General features: G+C 36.1%; 1 protein-coding gene across 1 annotated transcript in view; it reads left to right on the top strand.

Moving 5' to 3' along the window:
- The window catches only part of LOC149822304 (puromycin-sensitive aminopeptidase-like), a 109,346-nt gene extending 96,345 nt beyond the window's left edge, over positions 1 to 13,001 (top strand). The window contains exons 29-32 of the mRNA XM_089981063.1: positions 561 to 671; positions 11,873 to 11,989; positions 12,130 to 12,201; positions 12,770 to 13,001. Of these exons, the coding sequence (XP_089837189.1) occupies positions 561 to 671; positions 11,873 to 11,989; positions 12,130 to 12,201; positions 12,770 to 12,850 (381 nt within the window). The 3' untranslated portion in view covers positions 12,851 to 13,001. The remainder of the gene's footprint in view (positions 1 to 560; positions 672 to 11,872; positions 11,990 to 12,129; positions 12,202 to 12,769) is intronic.
- The last annotated feature ends 6,294 nt before the right edge of the window (positions 13,002 to 19,295 follow it).

Below are 19,295 nucleotides of genomic sequence, written 5' to 3'. Positions count from 1 at the left end.
GGTACTGCTCCTGAGTGTTTTTGGTGCTGCTACAGACAAGAGATGTATATTTTTGCAAATATTTTTTGCCTTCTATTTTCTTTTATATAAAGAAACCGCTGCAACCTTGCACCCTTTTCTTGAAAAACAATCATGCCTTACCAGTCATAGCCATATTGTCCCATGTACCAACACATGTATGTGACATAGATTATGTTTCCTTAATACATATTTGGTGATGCAAATTCATCATTGTTTTCCTCTTCGCTACAAATACTTCTTTCTCATCGGTGGTCAGGTCTCTGATCCCAGTTGCCGTTTTCTCATATAATAAACAAAAAAAAACAGTATTCTTTCTTATCTTGCTAACACCTTTCTGAATGTCAAAATTTCCAGTTGTAAAACTTATAATTTGGAACATTGTACAATTTTATTTATTTGTGTGCACAGAATGATGACCAGACTGTTGAGAGAGAGAGAGAGAGAGAGAGAGAGAGAGAGAGAGAGAGAGAGAGCAATTGTGAAAAATATATTCATGCTTAATTGTCACGCTATCCAACAGATTTCCTGTTTTTCTGTAGGTTGTGAATAAATGGTTTGCCCTTCAAGCCATGTCTGACATCCCTGGAAACGTGAAGAATGTGAATAACTTGTTGAATCACCCAGCCTTTGATCTTCGCAATCCAAACAAGGTTCAGATGGTTTTGTTCTCTTAAATACTTACCATGTTTTAGATGCAGAGATTCCCCCCCCCCCTGTTAAAATGTAAAACTGTACATATATGTATATATAATAATATTATATTATTATATATATATAAATACATTTTTAATTTCTTTCTTTTCTGTATTTTTTTTCCTTTATTTTTATTTTTTTGTCTTTATGTCATCTAGTTCAGTTTGAACTAGAATGACTGTTGCTAGTCAAGTCCTGTCCAGACTTGACTAGCAATAGAGCTGTTGGACTGACACAGTCCAACAGCTCTTAATAGAGCTGTTGGACTGACACATTCCAACAGCTCTAAATAGAGCTGTTGGACTGTGCCCAACAGCTCTATTGAGTCCTCTTTCAGCTGTGTATATAAAGGGGTGCAGCCCCTCTTGTATTTTACCCCAATGCTTCTTAAGCAATTGGTTTTTCATATCAATAAAGAATACATTTTTATTTTTATTTTGTTTCCAGTTATACCCTTTTTAAGGGTTGTGCTTTACTGTCATTCTTGACACTTGCTCTTGTTAATCAAAGCACGTGTTTCGAAGATCCCCATTTTATTTCATGGTATCAAAGCCGCGGAAGTACTAAATCTTGAGGAAAAGCTGCCTCGGTTTCCGTGCCCGTTTGCAAAAGTGTTCGCCACTTGAAGAGAAGTGTTTTATCACTTCATTGGAGAAGATTTCACATCTTGTTGTATTGTTTTTTTTTCTTTCTTTCTCATTTTCCTTCTTGTTTCTCTTCTATCCCTATTCTTTCTCTCCTTGTAATCGATGGATGACAATGATAAAGTCACCATCATGCCTATGAAACTAAGCGATACGAACTATGTAACATGGGCTTCAATCATGAAGCACCATATATGGGGAAAAGGCTTATGGGGGATTGTGGATGGTTCCGATTCGGAACCTAAGCTATCTCTTACTAAAAAGGAGGGAGATAAAGAGGTCCCTCTATCGGAAGAAGAGAAAATCAAGGCTATTGCCTCATACGAGAAGAAATGGAAAGAATGGAGAATATCTCATGCGAAGATAATGTCATGGCTTATCAATAGCGTTGACATTAAAAAATGCTCAAGTCTTGCCAAATTTGATCATGCCGATAAGACATGGGAATACCTTAAGAATATGTATTCCCTTAAAGATATTGCACACATGTGCAACCTCCAAGAAAAAGTTCGAATGATGACACAAGGAGACAAAACTATTCGTGAATATTACAATGGGTTGTCCGAACTTTGGGAAGAACTTTCCCTTTTAGAACCAAAGTGGCATTGTGCCGAAGACATCGAGCTTCGTCAGAAACAACTCGATGCTGAACATTTTTACCAGTTTATCACTGGATTAAAGCCGGAATTTGAAACCACTAAATCGGCCCTACTTCACCGGGGAAAAATTCCTTCTATTGTTGAAACTATTGAAGAGTTAACAATGGAAGAAAATCGTCTCCGGAAAGGTTCTTTAAAAATTGAAGATGATTCCGTTTTAGCCGTGTCTAGACCAGGGAATCATGTTCGATCATATAAGCCTCCTCACTTTAACCGACAAAATGGTGACTATGATAAGAAGAAAGTTATTTGTCATCACTGTCATGAACCGGGACACTACAGGCCACAATGTCCCAAACTTAAGGAGCTGAGAGAAAAAATAGCTGCAATTGCTGGATCGGAGCCTAAAGATCAGGATGCACCAGTTTTCCTGGCCCAACTAATGGAGATTCTTCAGCCTCTCATCAAAGGTGCCTCTTCTTCATCTGAAGCTTCAACCGGCGCAGCAGCCTCATCTTTTTCTGATTTAGGTAAAATTTCTTGGCTTCTTGACTCTGGTGCATCTTTTCATATGACCCCAAATAATCAAAGTCTATCCAAATGTGTTAAAAATAAAACAAGTGTGTCAAAGGTCTTTACTGCTGATGGGACTTCTCTTGAAATAGAAGGAATAGGAAATTTTGAAAAAATTTATAAAACAAAATTTTTTTTTATTCTAGAAATTAGACATGTTCCCAAATTAAATTTAAATCTTTTATCTGTATCTCAAATTTCTGATTATGGGTGTAATATTTCTTTTTCTTCTCATGGTTGTTGGGTACAGGATCGCCAGTCAGGCAAGCTGATTGGGGAAGGCCATAGAGAAGGAGGACTCTATTACATGGATTTTTTGGAAATGCCGAAGAAAGCTTTTTGTTATAATATTCAAAAAATAGAGTTGGAACTGTGGCATAAGAGACTTGGTCACCCACATATAGCCAAAATCCAACATTTTCCAAATCTAGGAAAATTTTGTAACTCTGAATCATTTGATTGTAAAGATTGTATTCTCGGCAAAATGAAAAGATTACCATTTCAGAACAGAACCTTTTTCTCTTCAAGACCACTTGAATTAATACACTCGGATGTTTGGGGTCCTGCACCAGTAATTTCTAAAGGAGGATTTGTTTACTATGTTATTTTTGTCGATGATTTCTCCCGACATACGTGGATGTACTTTCTCAAACATAAGTCTGAAGTATTTTCATACTTTCAAACTTTTCATAATATGATTAAAAACAAATTTCAAAATGATATTACTATTTTTCGCACAGATTCAGGGGGAGAGTTTTTATCCACAGATTTTCAAAATTATCTTAAATTGCATGGCATCACACATCAAAGATCTTGTCCTTATACACCTCAACAAAATGGACTGGCAGAACGAAAACATCGCCATATTATAGAAACCACTAGAACTTTATTAATAGCAAATCAAGTCCCTAAAGACTTTTGGGCAGAAGCTGCCTTAACTGCCACCTATCTCATTAATAGGATGCCATCTTCTTCGTTACAAAATATCACTCCCATTGAAAAACTAATGAACATTTCTCCAGACTACTCTAGATTAAGAATATTTGGGTGCAAATGTTTCATATTTACTGACAAAAATGATAAACTTTCCCCTCGTGCGATTCCCTGTGCCTTTTTAGGATATGCTGAAAACCAGAAAGGTTATAGATGTTTTGACTTCAAAAATAATAAACTATATGTGTCTAGAAATGTTTCCTTTCTTGAAAAGGAGAGCTTTGATTTTAGAAAATTAAAAGACGTTACTGAGTACTCCTTTTTGCTAGATCTAACATCAACATCTGATGAATATGACCTTGATTGTAACTTTGATGATGATCAAAGAATTATTGATCTTAATGTTGAAAATGAAGAAGTTCATAGAGATACTAGTATTCAATATTCTAGGCGACAAGAGTCTAATACTCCATGTGCACTTGAGAAATATTCTAACATTCCAACTAGACAATCATCCCGAATCTCGAGGCCTCCAGAAAAGTTTGTATCATACGAGTCTTTCTCACCCACATATAGGGCAGTTATTGCATTAATTCACTCATATGAAGAACCATCCACATATTTTCAAGCAAAAAATGATATCAAATGGATAGAAGCCATGAAAGCTGAATTAGATGCACTTGAAAAGGCTTCTACATGGAATATTCAAGATCTTCCTCCAGGGAAGAAAACTATAGGATGTCGATGGGTTTATAAAATTAAAACCAAGAGTGATGGTACTCTTGAAAGATATAAAGCCCGTTTAGTAGCCAAAGGTTATGCCCAAGAATATGGGATTGATTATGAAGAAACCTTTGCTCCGGTGGCTCGTATGACTACTGTCCGAACCTTAATTGCCTTAGCTTCTATCAAAAAATGGTCTATTTTTCAAATGGATGTCAAAAATGCTTTTTTAAATGGAAAGCTAGTTGAAGAAGTATATATGGAACCCCCTCCTGGTCTAAGTATTACTAAGGGTAAAGTCCTTCGCTTAGAAAAAGCTATTTATGGACTTAAACAAGCACCAAAAGCTTGGTATGATAGGTTTAGTCGTGTTATGATTGATATTGGTTTTCAATTCTGTTTAACTGACACTGCTTTGTTTATTAAGAATTCTGATGCAGGGATCATTGTGCTTCTTCTCTATGTGGATGATATGATCATCACCGGAAGCGATAAACAGGGAGTTAAAACAATCAAAACACTTCTTAAATCTCATTTTGAAATGACTGATTTGGGCTTGTTGAGATATTTTTTAGGCATTGAAGTTGCTTATTCTCCTAGAGGATATTTATTATCTCAGACTAAATTTGCTTTTGATATTGTTTTCAGGTCTGGTATTACTGATGATAAGAAAGTTGACACTCCAGAAGTTGTTAATGTTAAAATGAAGATTGATGATGGAGAACTTCTTGCAGACCCTACTCCTTACAGACAGCTTGTCGGGGCACTTTCCTATCTATCCATTACCAGACCAGATATAACACATGCTGTTCATACAGCAAGTCAATTTCAACATGCTCCTACTTCTGTTCATATGGGAGCAGTCATGCGTATTATCAGATAAATCAAGTCCTCTCTTTCACGAGGACTTTTCTTATCTTCCTCCTCTTCTCTTGATTTAATTGCATATACTGATGCTGATTGGGGAGGTGATCCCAATAACAGACACTCAACCACTGGCTTTTGTGTCTTTTTAGGGGAATCATTAATCTCGTGGAGGTGTAAAAAGCAGCAGAAGGTATCTCTCTCATCCACCGAAGCTGAATACAGAGCCATGGCAACCACGACCATGAAAGTAGTTTGGCTCCGACGACTGCTTGCTGACATGGGAGTTGAAGCAACAAAGGCTTTACAAATGTGTTGTGACAACAAAAGTGCGATCTACATTGCCAGTAACAGAACATTCCACGAACGCACCAAACACATCGAAATGGATTGCCACTACGTCAGAGAGGAATATCTACACGGGATAATTGATCTGCCATATGTCACTTCAGAATATCAGTTAGCAGACTTCTTTACAAAGCCTCTCGCTGCTCCCCGATTTCACTTTCTCTTAGACAAACTTTCGCTCATTGTACCGTAAGTTTGAGGGGGAGTGTTAAAATGTAAAACTGTACATATATGTATATATAATAATATTATATTATTATATATATATAAATACATTTTTAATTTCTTTCTTTTCTGTATTTTTTTTTCCTTTATTTTTATTTTTTTGTCTTTATGTCATCTAGTTCAGTTTGAACTAGAATGACTGTTGCTAGTCAAGTCCTGTCCAGACTTGACTAGCAATAGAGCTGTTGGACTGACACAGTCCAACAACTCTTAATAGAGCTGTTGGACTGTGCCCAACAGCTCTATTGAGTCCTCTTTCAGCTGTGTATATAAAGGGGTGCAGCCCCTCTTGTATTTTACCCCAATGCTTCTTAAGCAATTGGTTTTTCATATCAATAAAGAATACATTTTTATTTTTATTTTGTTTCCAGTTATACCCTTTTTAAGGGTTGTGCTTTACTGTCATTCTTGACACTTGCTCTTGTTAATCAAAGCACGTGTTTCGAAGATCCCCATTTCATTTCACCCCCCCCCCCCCCCCCTTTTGTTTGATTGTTGAGCTGGGGCTGTTCTGAATTTGAAACCGCAATTCCTTGATTATGATAGAATGAAATCTAGACTTTCCTCAATTATTATTGAAGACCAAATCTAGGATTGCACATGTAAAAATTGCAAATGGATCAAATTAGATCTGAATCTGATGTTAAATTCTGTATATATAAATATATATATACATATACTTATATATATACATTTGTATATATATAAGTATATATATGTATATATACATAATATATCTCTTTTTCTTTTTCTGTACAAACCAAAAACCCGATAGGGGTGTTTTGGTAAATCCACTTGTACTTTTTCTTTTTTGCCTTTTTTCTTTTTTCTTTCTTTTTCCCCTTTTTCTTTTTTCTTTTTTACTTTTCCAGTTTTACTTTTAAGGACCATAAGGGGCCCCACCTATCTAGTCGTTGGGGCCCCAACAGTCATATTTATGACCGTTGGGGCTCCCAACGACTAGAAGGGAGCCCCCTTTATGGTCCTCCTTTAGCTTTCCTCCTCTATATATAGAGGAGGCTCCCCCTTCTAAAGGTATTGGGTTTTCACCCTTCTCTTCCTTTCTTCAATAATATCCAACTTATGACTTTAAGTCATTTTCTACTTTTGAGAGTTTTGTGTGTGCACTTTTAGTGTTTGTGCTCTTGGCTCTAGTGGTCACTCTTAAGGAGTGCTTTTTGCTCTATTGGTGCTTTCGCCCTTTTTCATTACATGGTATCAGAGCTCGGTTGGTGATTGGGTTTCTCTTTGTTATCTTGGAACGTGTGTCTCTCAAATTTTTGAAGAAAGGAAGGATATTTGGTGCCGATGGAACGTGATTCTAAAGTGGAGCTTTCTTTTAAGCTAAATGGGTCCAACTATCTCATGTGGGCCTCCGCTATGGAAAATCATCTAAGAGGTAAGAAACTTTGGGGTTTTGTTATGGGAACTACTCCCGAACCTTCTCTTGTTCTCACCAAAATCGAAAATGAGGTTGAAAAAGATTTAGATGGCGATGAGCGCATCAAAGCTATTAATGACCATCAATCCAAAGTTAAGGATTGGGAAAGTAACCATGCAAAAATTTTGACATGGTTTATGAACAATGTAGACCTTAAAAATTGTGCTAATATTGCCAAATTTAGAAGGGCCAATGAGGCATGGTTTTTCCTTAAGGGTCTGTATACCCAAAAGGATCTTGCTCGACAATTTTTTTTGTCAAGAAAAAATCCGTTCCACCAAACCAATGGATATGAGTGTCCGGGATTATTTTAGCTCTCTAACTCCTCTTTGGGATGAACTTGCTCTTCTTGAGCCTAAATGGGTTGCTCCGGAAGATATTGAGTTAAGAAGGGAACAAATTGAAAAGGAGCTCTTTTTTCAATTTCTTCATGGTCTTCGCCCAGAATTTGAACAAGTTAGGGCATCTCTTCTCCATAGAAGCAAAGCCCTAGCTATTGAAGACGCCCTTGTCGAAATATGCCAAGAGGAAACTTGACTTGGCTTAAGTGTTAAGAGTGATGAAGTTTTGGCTGTTACTAGGCCCGGATCAAATGTTAAAGCATATAGACCTCCTCACTTTAACAAAAATAGTAATGGGCCTAGAAAGGGAATAATATGCCATTATTGTAATGAACCGGGACACATTAGACCGGTTTGTCCCAAACTTAAGGGAAAAGTAGCCGCGGTTGGAGAAAATTTTCCAAAGAAGGAAGAAGAAAGTGCCAAAGAGGGAGATATCAAAGAAACTCTTAATCATATCTCCGAAGTTCTCCAACATCTTCTCAAGACTTCTTCTTCAACTTCCGGAGCCGCCATCGCCTATTCGTCATCACCTCCAGGTATGTGGATACTAGACTCTGGTGCTTCTTTTCATATGACATCTCATAAAAACTCTCTTTCAAATGTTTTTTCCGAACCCATATCTTCTTATGTTTCAACGGCTGATGGAACATCATTGAAAATTGAAAGTATTGGAACACTTGATTTTAAAAATTCTCAAAACTTTTTCGTTCCTAAAGTAAGAATTGTTCCAAAAATTAATTTAAACCTTTTTTCCGTTTCTCAAATCACCGATCATAGATGCCAAGTCTCTTTCTCACCTAAAGATTGCACCGTGCAAGATCTTCAGTCAGGGAAGCTGATTGGGCAAGGCCATAGAAGGGGTGATCTCTATTTTATGGACTTTTTGACTCTTCCATCTAAGTCATCTTGCAATCTTGTAAAAGACAAAAGTATTGGAATTTGGCATGAGAGACTTGGCCATCCAAATTTTGTAAAAATGTCTCTTTTTCCGTTTTTGAACAATACTTGTAAAGACAACCACATGACTTATAAAGATTGCATTTTTGGGAAATCTAAAGCTACTCTATTTCCTCAAAGAAGTTACTTTACCACTCGGCCATTTGAACTTGTTTATTCCGATGTGTGGGGACCTTCTCCTATTTTGTCTAAAGGAGGATTTTCGTATTATGTGGTCTTTATTGATGACTTCACTCGATTTACATGGATTTACTTCCTAAGTCACAAATTCGAAGTTTTCTCCTTTTTTAAAGAATTTCATGCAATGGTTAAAAATCAATTTTTGGGAAATCTATCTATTCTTAGGTCCGATTCGGGAGGCGAATATATGTCCAATGATTTTCAAAGCTATTTAAAAGAAAATGGAATTTGTCACCAACGCTCTTGTCCCAACACTCCGCAACAAAATGGTCTTGCGGAAAGAAAGCATAGACACATAATAGAAACTACGAGAACGTTATTAATTTAAAAAAATATCCCAAAATCCTTTTGGGCCGAAGCGGTTCTAACCTCAACATATCTTATCAATAGAACTCCTTCATCCTCTTTGAAAAATCTTTCTCCATTTGAAAAACTTTACAATATGTCTTCCGATTATAAAAGACTAAGAATTTTTAGATGTAAATGCTTTGTTCTAACTCACAAAAATGATAAACTTTCTTCTAGGGCTATTGAATGTATTTTATTGGGATATGGCGAAAAACAAAAGGTTATTGATGTTTTGACATGCTTAAGAACAAACTTTATATCTCAAAAGATGTCACATTCCTTGAAGAAGAGAATGGTTTTTCGCACCAACCAAATGAAAATATTGATTATTCCTTTCTATTTGACTTGTTGCCTCAAGAAAACATCATAGATGATCATATTGATCCTAGTGAACCTCTTAGTGAAGATCATTTTGAACATCCAAATGATGATCAAAACTTAGAAGAAAATGTTTCAAGACAAATACAAGTCTACTCTAGAAGAAATGAAAGGATTCTTCCTTGTGTCCTTGAAAAATTCTCTCAAAGTGAGTCGATCGAAGAGACCTCTCGAAGAAAATCAAATCGTATTTCCAAAATACCAAATAGATTTGTTTCTTATGATTCTTTTTCTCCTAACTTCCGAGCATGCCTACTTGCTCTTCACTCCTTTCATGAACCATCTCATTACAATGATGCTAAACAATATGCTCATTGGAATAAAGCTATGGAACTAGAACTTAATGCTCTTAAAAGGGCGCAAACTTGGGAAATCATTGATCTTCCCGATGGCAAGAAACGTATTGGATGTAGATGAGTTTTTAAAGTAAAAACTAAGAGTGATGGTTCATTAGAAAGATATAAGGCTAGGTTGGTAGCCAAAGGATATGCCCAAGAGTATGGGGTAGATTATGATGAAACTTTTGCCCCAGTTGCTCGAATGACTAGTGTTCGAGCTCTTATTGCTATAGCCTCGGTTAAAAAATGACCAATCTTTCAACTTGATGTCAAAAATGCCTTTTTGAATGGTAATTTGAATGAAGAAGTTTATATGGAACCACCTCCAGGTATGAATTTAAATGGAAAAGATTTGAAATTAAAAAAGGCCTTATATGGACTTAAGCAAGCTCCTAAAGCTTGGTATGACAGGTTTAGTAATGTATCAATCAATTTAGGTTTTTCTTCTTGCTATACTGACACTGCTCTTTTTGTTAAAAGGACAGGTGACTCCATTATTATGCTTCTGCTGTATGTTGATGATATGATCATCACTGGGAATGATAAAAAGGGAGTAAATGATGTTAAGTCTATGTTAAAAGAAACTTTTGATATGTCTTATCTTGGTTATTTGAGATATTTTTTAGGAATTGAAGTGGCTTATTCCGCGCGAGGATACATCTTATTTCAAATGAAATTAGCTGCAGAAATTTGTACCAAATCAGAAATATCTGATGAAAAGAAAGTTGAGACTCCCGAAGTTATCAATACGAAACTGAGACTTGAAGATGATGTTCTTCTTGAGGATCCAACCCCCTACCGTCAATTAATCGAATCCCTTACCTATCTATCCATCACACGTCCAGATATAGTTCATGTAGCAAGCCAGTTTCAGCATGCACCTACTTCGGTTCATATGGCGGCCGTAATGAAAATTGTGCGATATATCAAAAATACCATCTCCAAGGGACTCTTCTTATCTTTTTCCTCATCTCTTGAATTGACTGCTTTTACTGATGCTGACTGGGGAGGAAATCCCAATGATTGTATCTCAATTACGGGTCTTTGCATTTTTTTAGGTGAATCTCTCATTTCGTGGAGATGCAAGAAGCAGCAGAAGGTCTCACTATCATCTACTGAAGCTGAATATCGGGCTATGACAATGACAACTATGGAAATCGTATGGCTTAGAAGTCTCCTTGGTGACATAGGCGTTCCCATTTTCACTCCCACCAAGCTCTGTTGTGATAACAAAAGTGCGATATACATTGCCGACAATCACACCTTTCATGAGTGGACCAAGCATATAAAAATGGATTGCCATTATGTTCGAGACGAATATCTCAAAGGGACCATCACATTACCATAGGTCACTTCAAAATATCAACTGGCTGACTTCTTCACCAAGGCGCTCCCAACTCCACGATTCATGTTTCTTCTTGGCAAACTTTCGGTCTTCTCCCCGTAAAGTTTGAGGGGGCATGTTAAATTATGTATATATAAATATATATACATATACTTATATATATACATTCGTATATATATAAGTATATATATGTATATATGTATATATACATAATATATCTCTTTTTCTTTTTCTGTACAAACCAAAAACCCGATAGGGGTGTTTTGGTAAATCCACTTGTACTTTTTCTTTTTTGCCTTTTTTCTTTCTTTTTCCCCTTTTTATTTTTTCTTTTTTACTTTTCCAGTTTTACTTTTAAGGACCATAAGGGGCCCCACCTATCTAGTCGTTGGGGCCCCAACAGTCATATTTATGACTGTTGGGGCTCCCAACGACTAGAAGGGAGCCCCCTTTATGGTCCTCCTTTAGCTTTCCTCCTCTATATATAGAGGAGGCTCCCCCTTCTAAAGGTATTGGGTTTTCACCCTTCTTTTCCTTTCTTCAATAATATCCAACTTATGACTTTAAGTCATTTTCTACTTTTGAGAGTTTTGTGTGTGCACATTTAGTGTTTGTGCTCTTGGCTCTAGTGGTCACTCTTAAGGAGTGCTTTTTGCTCTATTGGTGCTTCCGCCCTTTTTCATTACATCTGACAATAGATCCAATTCAAAATGATGACCTGAATATTAAACTAATCTACGTATGTAAATCTGAAGCCTGTTCGAATGCACTTTGGATTGTATTTTAAGGTTCTGTACTGAAATTATTGGCAGATTCAGATTGAAGGCCTGATCAAACCTGATCCATTTGCACCCTTAAGTGCAACCTAACCATCCAGCTATCTCATTCAGGTTTACTTGTTATTTTCTTGGGTATCAGGTCTATTCTCTCATTGGTGGATTCTGTGGGTCACTTGTGAATTTTCATGCAAAGGATGGTTCTGGCTATAAATTCTTAGGCGATTGTGTATTGCAGCTTGACAAACTAAATCCCCAGGTTTGTTTCAAGTCGTTTTCATGGGCCGTGAATTCTTTCAAGCATGAAAAGCTATGAAACAGGAAGAAATTTGCATATTCATGTGGTGTTCTTTGTTCTCCTAGCAATTTTAGGTGTACTCTTTATTTTGTTCTTTGCAGGTTGCTTCACGCATGGTGTCGGCATTCTCAAGATGGAAGCGTTACGACGAGAACCGGCAAGCTCTTGCCAAGGTAATATTTCATTACCCTTCATGTACACCAATCTATGCATCCATCAATAGGCACACGAGCCAGGTACAATCTGAGCTTTAGCTCCAAAAGCTTGCCTCAACTTATTTTTTGACTGCTCAGACTTGTTTCGAGCCTGAAGCCAAGCCTGATAAATGTATGAGCCCAGCCTGTGGTCGAGCTCGAGCCTGGCTCAGCTGGGTTCATGATAGCCATGAAGCATAAACCTAACACCAGATTACTAGAGGTCTGAGGAAACTCTAACACCTTAGCAGAAAAGCGCCTGTGCTTGTTTTTACTGTACAGGCTTGGCTCATTTAACTTCTTAGGCGAGCCCAGGTTGGGCTTAAACCAGTCAGCCTGAGTTGAGCTCGGGCTGTTCTGACTCGTTGTGCACCCTTATCCCTCAAGCACACTAGTGTTTCCAAAGTTTCCATGGCTTAAGCACGGCAGTGACTTCATTGGCATTAAGATGGGAATGCTTTTCTTTTTATCCTAATTTTTCTCCTGTTTTACAGCTCTTGGTATTTCAGGATACTGTCTGACATTTTTGTTTTTGTCAAAATGTCAGGCTCAATTGGAGAAGATTGTTTCTGCCAATGGGTTGTCAGAAAATGTCTTTGAGATTGCATCGAAAAGCCTTGCAGCATAGAAATGCCTAAATTCGAACTTTATTTATGATGTTAATAGAGATTGATGATTAGTTAGTTACAGCAATAATAGCACCGTGGTGGAGCCTATTTCTCCCTGAATGCGAACTGATTGAACAATATTCAATAAATTCTAGTAACATTATTTTGGTAGCTCGTCCTTGAGTTTCTTGCCTGTGTTTTATATGTGATCATAGGGTGCATCTAACACGAGAGAGAGAGAGAGAGAGAGAGAGAGAGAGAGAGAGAGAGAGAGAGAGAGAGAGAGAGAGAGACTTTTCAGGCGGAGCTTATGTTTAAGAAATGCTAATCACGGTTGTGCTGAGTTTGGAGATGGAACTCTTTTGCTTCTTCACAATGAAGACAGACCAAGTTCATGAGATTCAAGGCTTGCCTGAGAACTGTTCCCTTGGTATTCATTTCTTATAAATTAGTCAAGTTCATGAGCTTATTCAAGTCTTGCAGGAGAACTCTTCCCTTAGTATTCATTGCATATAAATTAGTCATGTAGAACCTAAGAGACTATGTTGCATCTACCGTCCAGCCTAGCTTTTTAAAGCCCATCTGCTTACATAAGTCTATCCTAGCTGATCTCACCTAGCTTCCTATAGGTCTAGATTCTTTGTTTCACTTTGCCTCTCGAAGCCCACATTTAGTCCAAGTGCTGTCGATGTCTCCTTGCGGTTGTCTACATCATAAGAAAGGGCTACCAAGCCCGAGGTGAGATTTGGTTTTTTCGTATTTTATTTCTTTAAAATTTATCATTATAGTGTGGACTTTTTCTAACATTAGCATATTTTTGTGTTTTCTCAAGCCTTAGTGGCAACTCACACCATCAAACTCATTTGCTTTTTTAGGACTCATGCACGAAGTACGATCACTTACAAACTTAAAGTTTAGCTGTTGAGGATTTTGAAGTCCCTGATGCGGTTGATTTCTGCAACATAGCTTGAAGATAATACCCCATAACTCTTATCTCAAATTCCGATCCATGTTTTAAATGCAAACCTCTTTTTTGAATAACTTTATTTTTTTCTTTTCAAAATTAGGGGTTCCACAGTACGATGATACCATATGGTGGTATAGATCTAACCGAAGTAGGTTATATGTTCCTCCTTGGAACATGCAGGTGCATGTTCTCGGGTTTAAATGAGTGCCACATATGTAAGCACGTGGGGCTCGTTTCCTTGTGTGTGTCGGCATCACTTAGCATCAGAGTTCGGTTTGTTTGCAAAGACTTACCCTTTTTCGCCATTAGCACCATGAAACAATGTTTTGAGTAAAGGACAAAAATATCCTCCCGTCATAAGAGAGAAAGTGTTAAAATCATCATCGTTTTTGCCCTAAGGATTAAACAATTCTACTTTAATAGGAGTTCCTCGCAATATGTCACCCTAAATGTTCTGCCTCATCCTTTGATGATGCACCATTTGCTGCAATAGGAGTTCCCTTTGACGACGCAACCTTTGACATCGTCTGTTGTCGCGAAATCACCCTTTGCCATCGTCTGCTATCGTCGGAGCACCCTTTTTCGTCGCCTACTATCGTTGGAGCGTAGTCAGAGCACTATTGCCACCATCAGCTGCATCTACCTTCTAGGTGTTTCTCCTCCATTGTCGGATTAGCAAAACTTATGTCATTTCAGTGAGTTTTGTGTAAGATTTTGTTATGTAAACAAATCGATTTTCGTTATGTAAATCTGAATGCTAAATCTTACAACTGATTATACTTTTCATGCTAAATAACACCTATTTTCATACTGAAATAAATCGATTTGTACCTATCCATCTTCTGGGCGACGAAAAACAGTTAGCATGATTTGTTCTTATGAAGGCCAAACATTACAACGATATGTACTTATGAAGGCTTTAACAACGATTTGTAAGTTTGAATTTAATAATGATTTATACATTTAATGCAGTAGCAATTTGTTCGATGCAATAATGATTTATACGTTTCAAGCAGAAGCGATTTAGCTGATTTATGCTTCATGATTTATACATTTAAAGCAGCCACGATTTATACATTTAATGCAGTAGCGATTTATGATTTACAACGATATTTACTTATTAAGGGTTTGATTTCTACAACGATTTGCGGTTAAATTTATGTGTTGTGCATGTTAGCAATGACTATAATTTGTAAGACAATAAAGCCTTCACTGTTGGAGGGATGACTCTTGGAGAAATCATCCGCCAATCCGATATATATGAGGGTTATATAAAGTACCAAAATATAATAAACATTGAAAATGAAAAAGGCAGGAACAAATTGTTGGATATTTATTATGCAGAGCTTGATCCATCAGATATTGAAGATGAAAAGCAAACGAAGAAAGATGAGGAGGAACTAAGGATGAAGAAGAAGAAGGATGACGAAGAGAAGGAAAAGCAAAGGAAAAAGGAGGAGAATGAAAACTATGCGCACTTATGAGGCAAAATGATTTCTTTCTGCCGACATGCAAAATTAAATCTACATGCACATCATTCTTCATGTTATCTGTCATGATCGTCAGTTGCATCGCACTATACTATGCATCAAGTTGTTATTTAACGTGCCAATAAAAGAAATGACTTATCGTATATGCGTGTTGACTATAGCGATTCACGTGACAACAATTTAATGACAACTACGATGCTGTGAAGCGATTTTAATTTTAATCACTAAATGAACAACGATTTGAATACACAAACCGCCACCGCAATCGCGCAATAATGTAAATACCACATACACATGTTTCAATATCACAATACAAATATCTTACAAATCGACACTAGCAAACACATAATATGTTACAAATCGATATACATATCGCATAATATATTATAAATCGATACGAAAATTCAGCATAATAGCTTACAAATCGATATTAACAAACAAAACAATATCTTGCAAATTGATAGTATGTTACTACAACCGCGATTTGCGTTATACTATTCCAATATTTTCTATACAAAGGAAAATTGTTGTGGCCGACATATACGTCATTGCGTAAATCACATAAATTGTCAACTGAAATCCAACTCTCACAAGGCATATCGATTTTTGACAACTAGCAGGATGTGTAACGACATTTAATGTTGAAGCTCAAACGTTACAACAATATGTACTTATGAAGGGTACATTTTTTATATCGATTTGTATATTTGAAGCAGGGATTTGTACGTTTAAAGCAGGAATGATTTATACGTTTGATGAGATAGCAATTTATACTTGTTGACGATAGCGATTCACGTAACAACTATTTAATTACAGGTACAAAGCTTTAAAGCAATTTCCATAGAAATTGCTAAATGAGAAACGATTTGAACACGCAAATGGCCACCTCATGTCGCTACAATGTAAATTCCTCACGCACAATTTTCAATTACATACTACAATATCTAACAAATTGACACTAGAAAGCACCTAATATTTTATAAATCGGTACACATATCCCATGATATATTACTATACCTAACCCTATACCCTAAACCCTTAATATCTTACTAAACCCTAACCCTAAACCCATAATATATTACTAAACCGTAAACCGTAAACCCTATACCCTAACCCTAACATTAAACCCTAAACCTAAACCCTTAATATCTTACTAAACCGTAACTAAACTCTAAACCCTAAACCCTGAACCTAAACCCTAACCTAAACCCTAAACCCTAAACCCTAAACCCTAATGCCTAAACCCTAACCCTAAACATTAACCCTAAACCCTTAATATCTTAATAAACCATAATGCTAAACCCTAAACCCTTAATATATTACTAAACCGTAAACCTTAAACCCTAAACCCTAACCCTAAAACCTCAACCTAAACCCTCAATTTATATGTTGATTTTGTATATCGATTTATAAGCTATCAACATGAATTTCCATATCAATTTGTATGATATTTGATCATTGATTTGCGTTATACTATGACAATATTTTTGTAACAAAGGCAAATCGACTAAACATTACAACAATTTTTAAGATATCAATAGGAATTGCCATATCGATTTAAGATATTGTTTTGATTCTAAATATCAGTTTTTAAGATATCAATACGAATTTCCAAATCGATTTAAGATATTGTTCTAAATCTTAATATTGATTTCTATGTTGATTCTTAATATCGATTTAAGATATTGTTTTGATTCTAAATATCGATTTTTAAGATATCAATACGAATTTCCAAATTGATTTAAGATATTGTTCTGAATCTTAATATCATTTTCTATGTTGATTCTAAATATCGATTTAAGATATTGTTTTGATTCTTAATATCGTTTTAAGATATTGTTTAGATTCTAAATATTGATTTTTAAGATATCAATAAGAATTTCCATATCAATTTAAGATGTTATTTTGATTCTTAATATCGATTTAAGATATTGTTTTGATTCTAAATATCGATTTTTAAGATATCAATACGAATTTCCAAATCGATTTAAGATATTGTTCTGAATCTTAATATCGATTTCTATGCTGATTCTTAATATCGATTTAAGATATTGTTTTGATTCTAAATATCGATTTTTAAGATATCAATAGGAATTTCCATATCGATTTAAGATGTTTTGATTCTTAATATCGATTTAAGATATTGTTTTGATTCTAAATATCAATTTTTAAGATATTAATACGAGTTTCCAATTTGATTTAAGATATTGTTCTGAATCTTAATATCGATTTCTATGTTGATTCTTGATATCAATTTAAGATATTATTTTGATTCTTAATATCGATTTCTATCCTGATTCTGTATATCGATTTATAAGTTATTAACAAGAATTTTCATATCGATTTGTATGCTATTTGATCATCGTTTTGCTTTACTATGACAATATTTTCATAACAAAGGCAAATTTTTGTAGCCGACAAAGACGTCATTGCGTAAACCGCCTAAAACGTGAATCGCTTAAAGGTAGATGTTATTTTATTATAAAATATTTGGTGGGTCCCATAAGCATTAAACTCCTCAACTATAAAAGGAGCTCCTCGCAATATTTTCCCCTAAAAGTTCCACAAAAAATCTAACGCTTCATCTTCTTTCGTTGGAGCACCCTTTGCCGTCTCAGTGAGTTTTTATGTTGTGCAATTTACCAATGGCTTACATTCGTAAAAAAAGAAGCACTTCATCGTTAGAGGGAAAATCTTTTGACAAAATCGTTGAACAATATGCTTTGTATGAGCAATTAGAAGTGTACTACAAAATAATGATGATTGAGAATGATAAAGAAAGGGAGCAATTGTTGGTAAAGTATAGAGCGGACCCTAATCCGACAGATATTGAAGATGATAATCCAATGAAGAATAATGAGGAAGAAGTACAAATGAAAAAGAAGAAGAAGGATGACGAAGAGAAGCAAAATGAAAGGAAGGAGGAGGATAATGAAAAAAAGCAAAAGAAATCAAGGCAAAAGAAGGAGGAGATGGAGGATAGAGAAAAGTAAAGGAATAAGAAGAAGGAGGAAGAGAAGCGAAATCAAAAGGAGGAGGAGGCGGAGGAGAAGAAAAAGCAAAGGAAGAATAAGGAAAAAGAGGAAGAGAAGCGAAGACAAAAGAAGGAGAAGGAGGAGGAGAGGGAAAAGCAAAGGAAGAATAAGGAGGAGGAAGAGAATCGAAGGCAAAAGAAGGAGGAGGAGGAGGAGAGAGAAAAACAAAGAAAGAATAAGGAAAATGAGGAAGAGAAGCGAAGGCAATTGAAGAATAAGGAGGAAGAAGAGAAGCAAAGATAGTTGAAAAAGGAGGAGGAAAAAGAGAAGCAAAGACAATTGAAGAAGAAGGAAGAGGAAAGGCAAAGAAAGCATATTCAAGATGAGGAAGAGAAGGAAAGGCAAAGGAAGGAGAAGGATGACGAGGAAGAAAAAAAAAGACAAAAGAAGGAGAAGGAGGATAAGGAAGAGAAGGAAAGGCAAATGAAGGAGGGTAAGGAAGAGAAGGAAAGACAAAGGAAGGAGAAGGAGGACGAGAAAGAGAAGGAAAGAGAAAGAAAGAAGCAGGAGGAGGAAGAGAAGGAAAGAGAAAGGAAAAAGCAAGAGGAAGAGAAGGAAAGGGAAAGGAAAAAGCAGAGGATGGACACGAAAGAGCGAAGGAAGAAAGAAGTAAAAAAGCAGAAGAAGGGAGGGGATGAAGATGAGAAAAGTGTGACCAAGGTACGTTAATCGCTACTAGCGATGTACTGTGGTAGGTATTATTATGTATAACGATTACTATGTATAGCGATTACTATAAATAGTGATTACTCTGTATATCGATTATTATGATAGTGATTACTATGTATAGCGATTACTATGTATAGTGATTACTACGATAACAATTACTATGTATAGCGATTAATTGTGATTTGATATTTTGTGTTACAGGCATGTAAAAAGAGAATCCGAGCAGCAAGTAAAAAGCTGAAGGGGTGGTGTCAGTGGTCTGTAGTTCTGTCATGGTACAAAAAGCTGAGTGAATATCAGAAGG

The sequence above is a fragment of the Nuphar pumila genome, chromosome 11, assembly GCF_984573655.1.
Source record: "Nuphar pumila chromosome 11, dmNupPumi1.hap1.1, whole genome shotgun sequence".
In the NCBI taxonomy this organism is placed as follows: Eukaryota; Viridiplantae; Streptophyta; class Magnoliopsida; order Nymphaeales; family Nymphaeaceae; genus Nuphar; species Nuphar pumila.
Note: the sequence above shows the minus strand (reverse complement) of the source record. Positions and strands in the feature narration are given on the sequence as shown.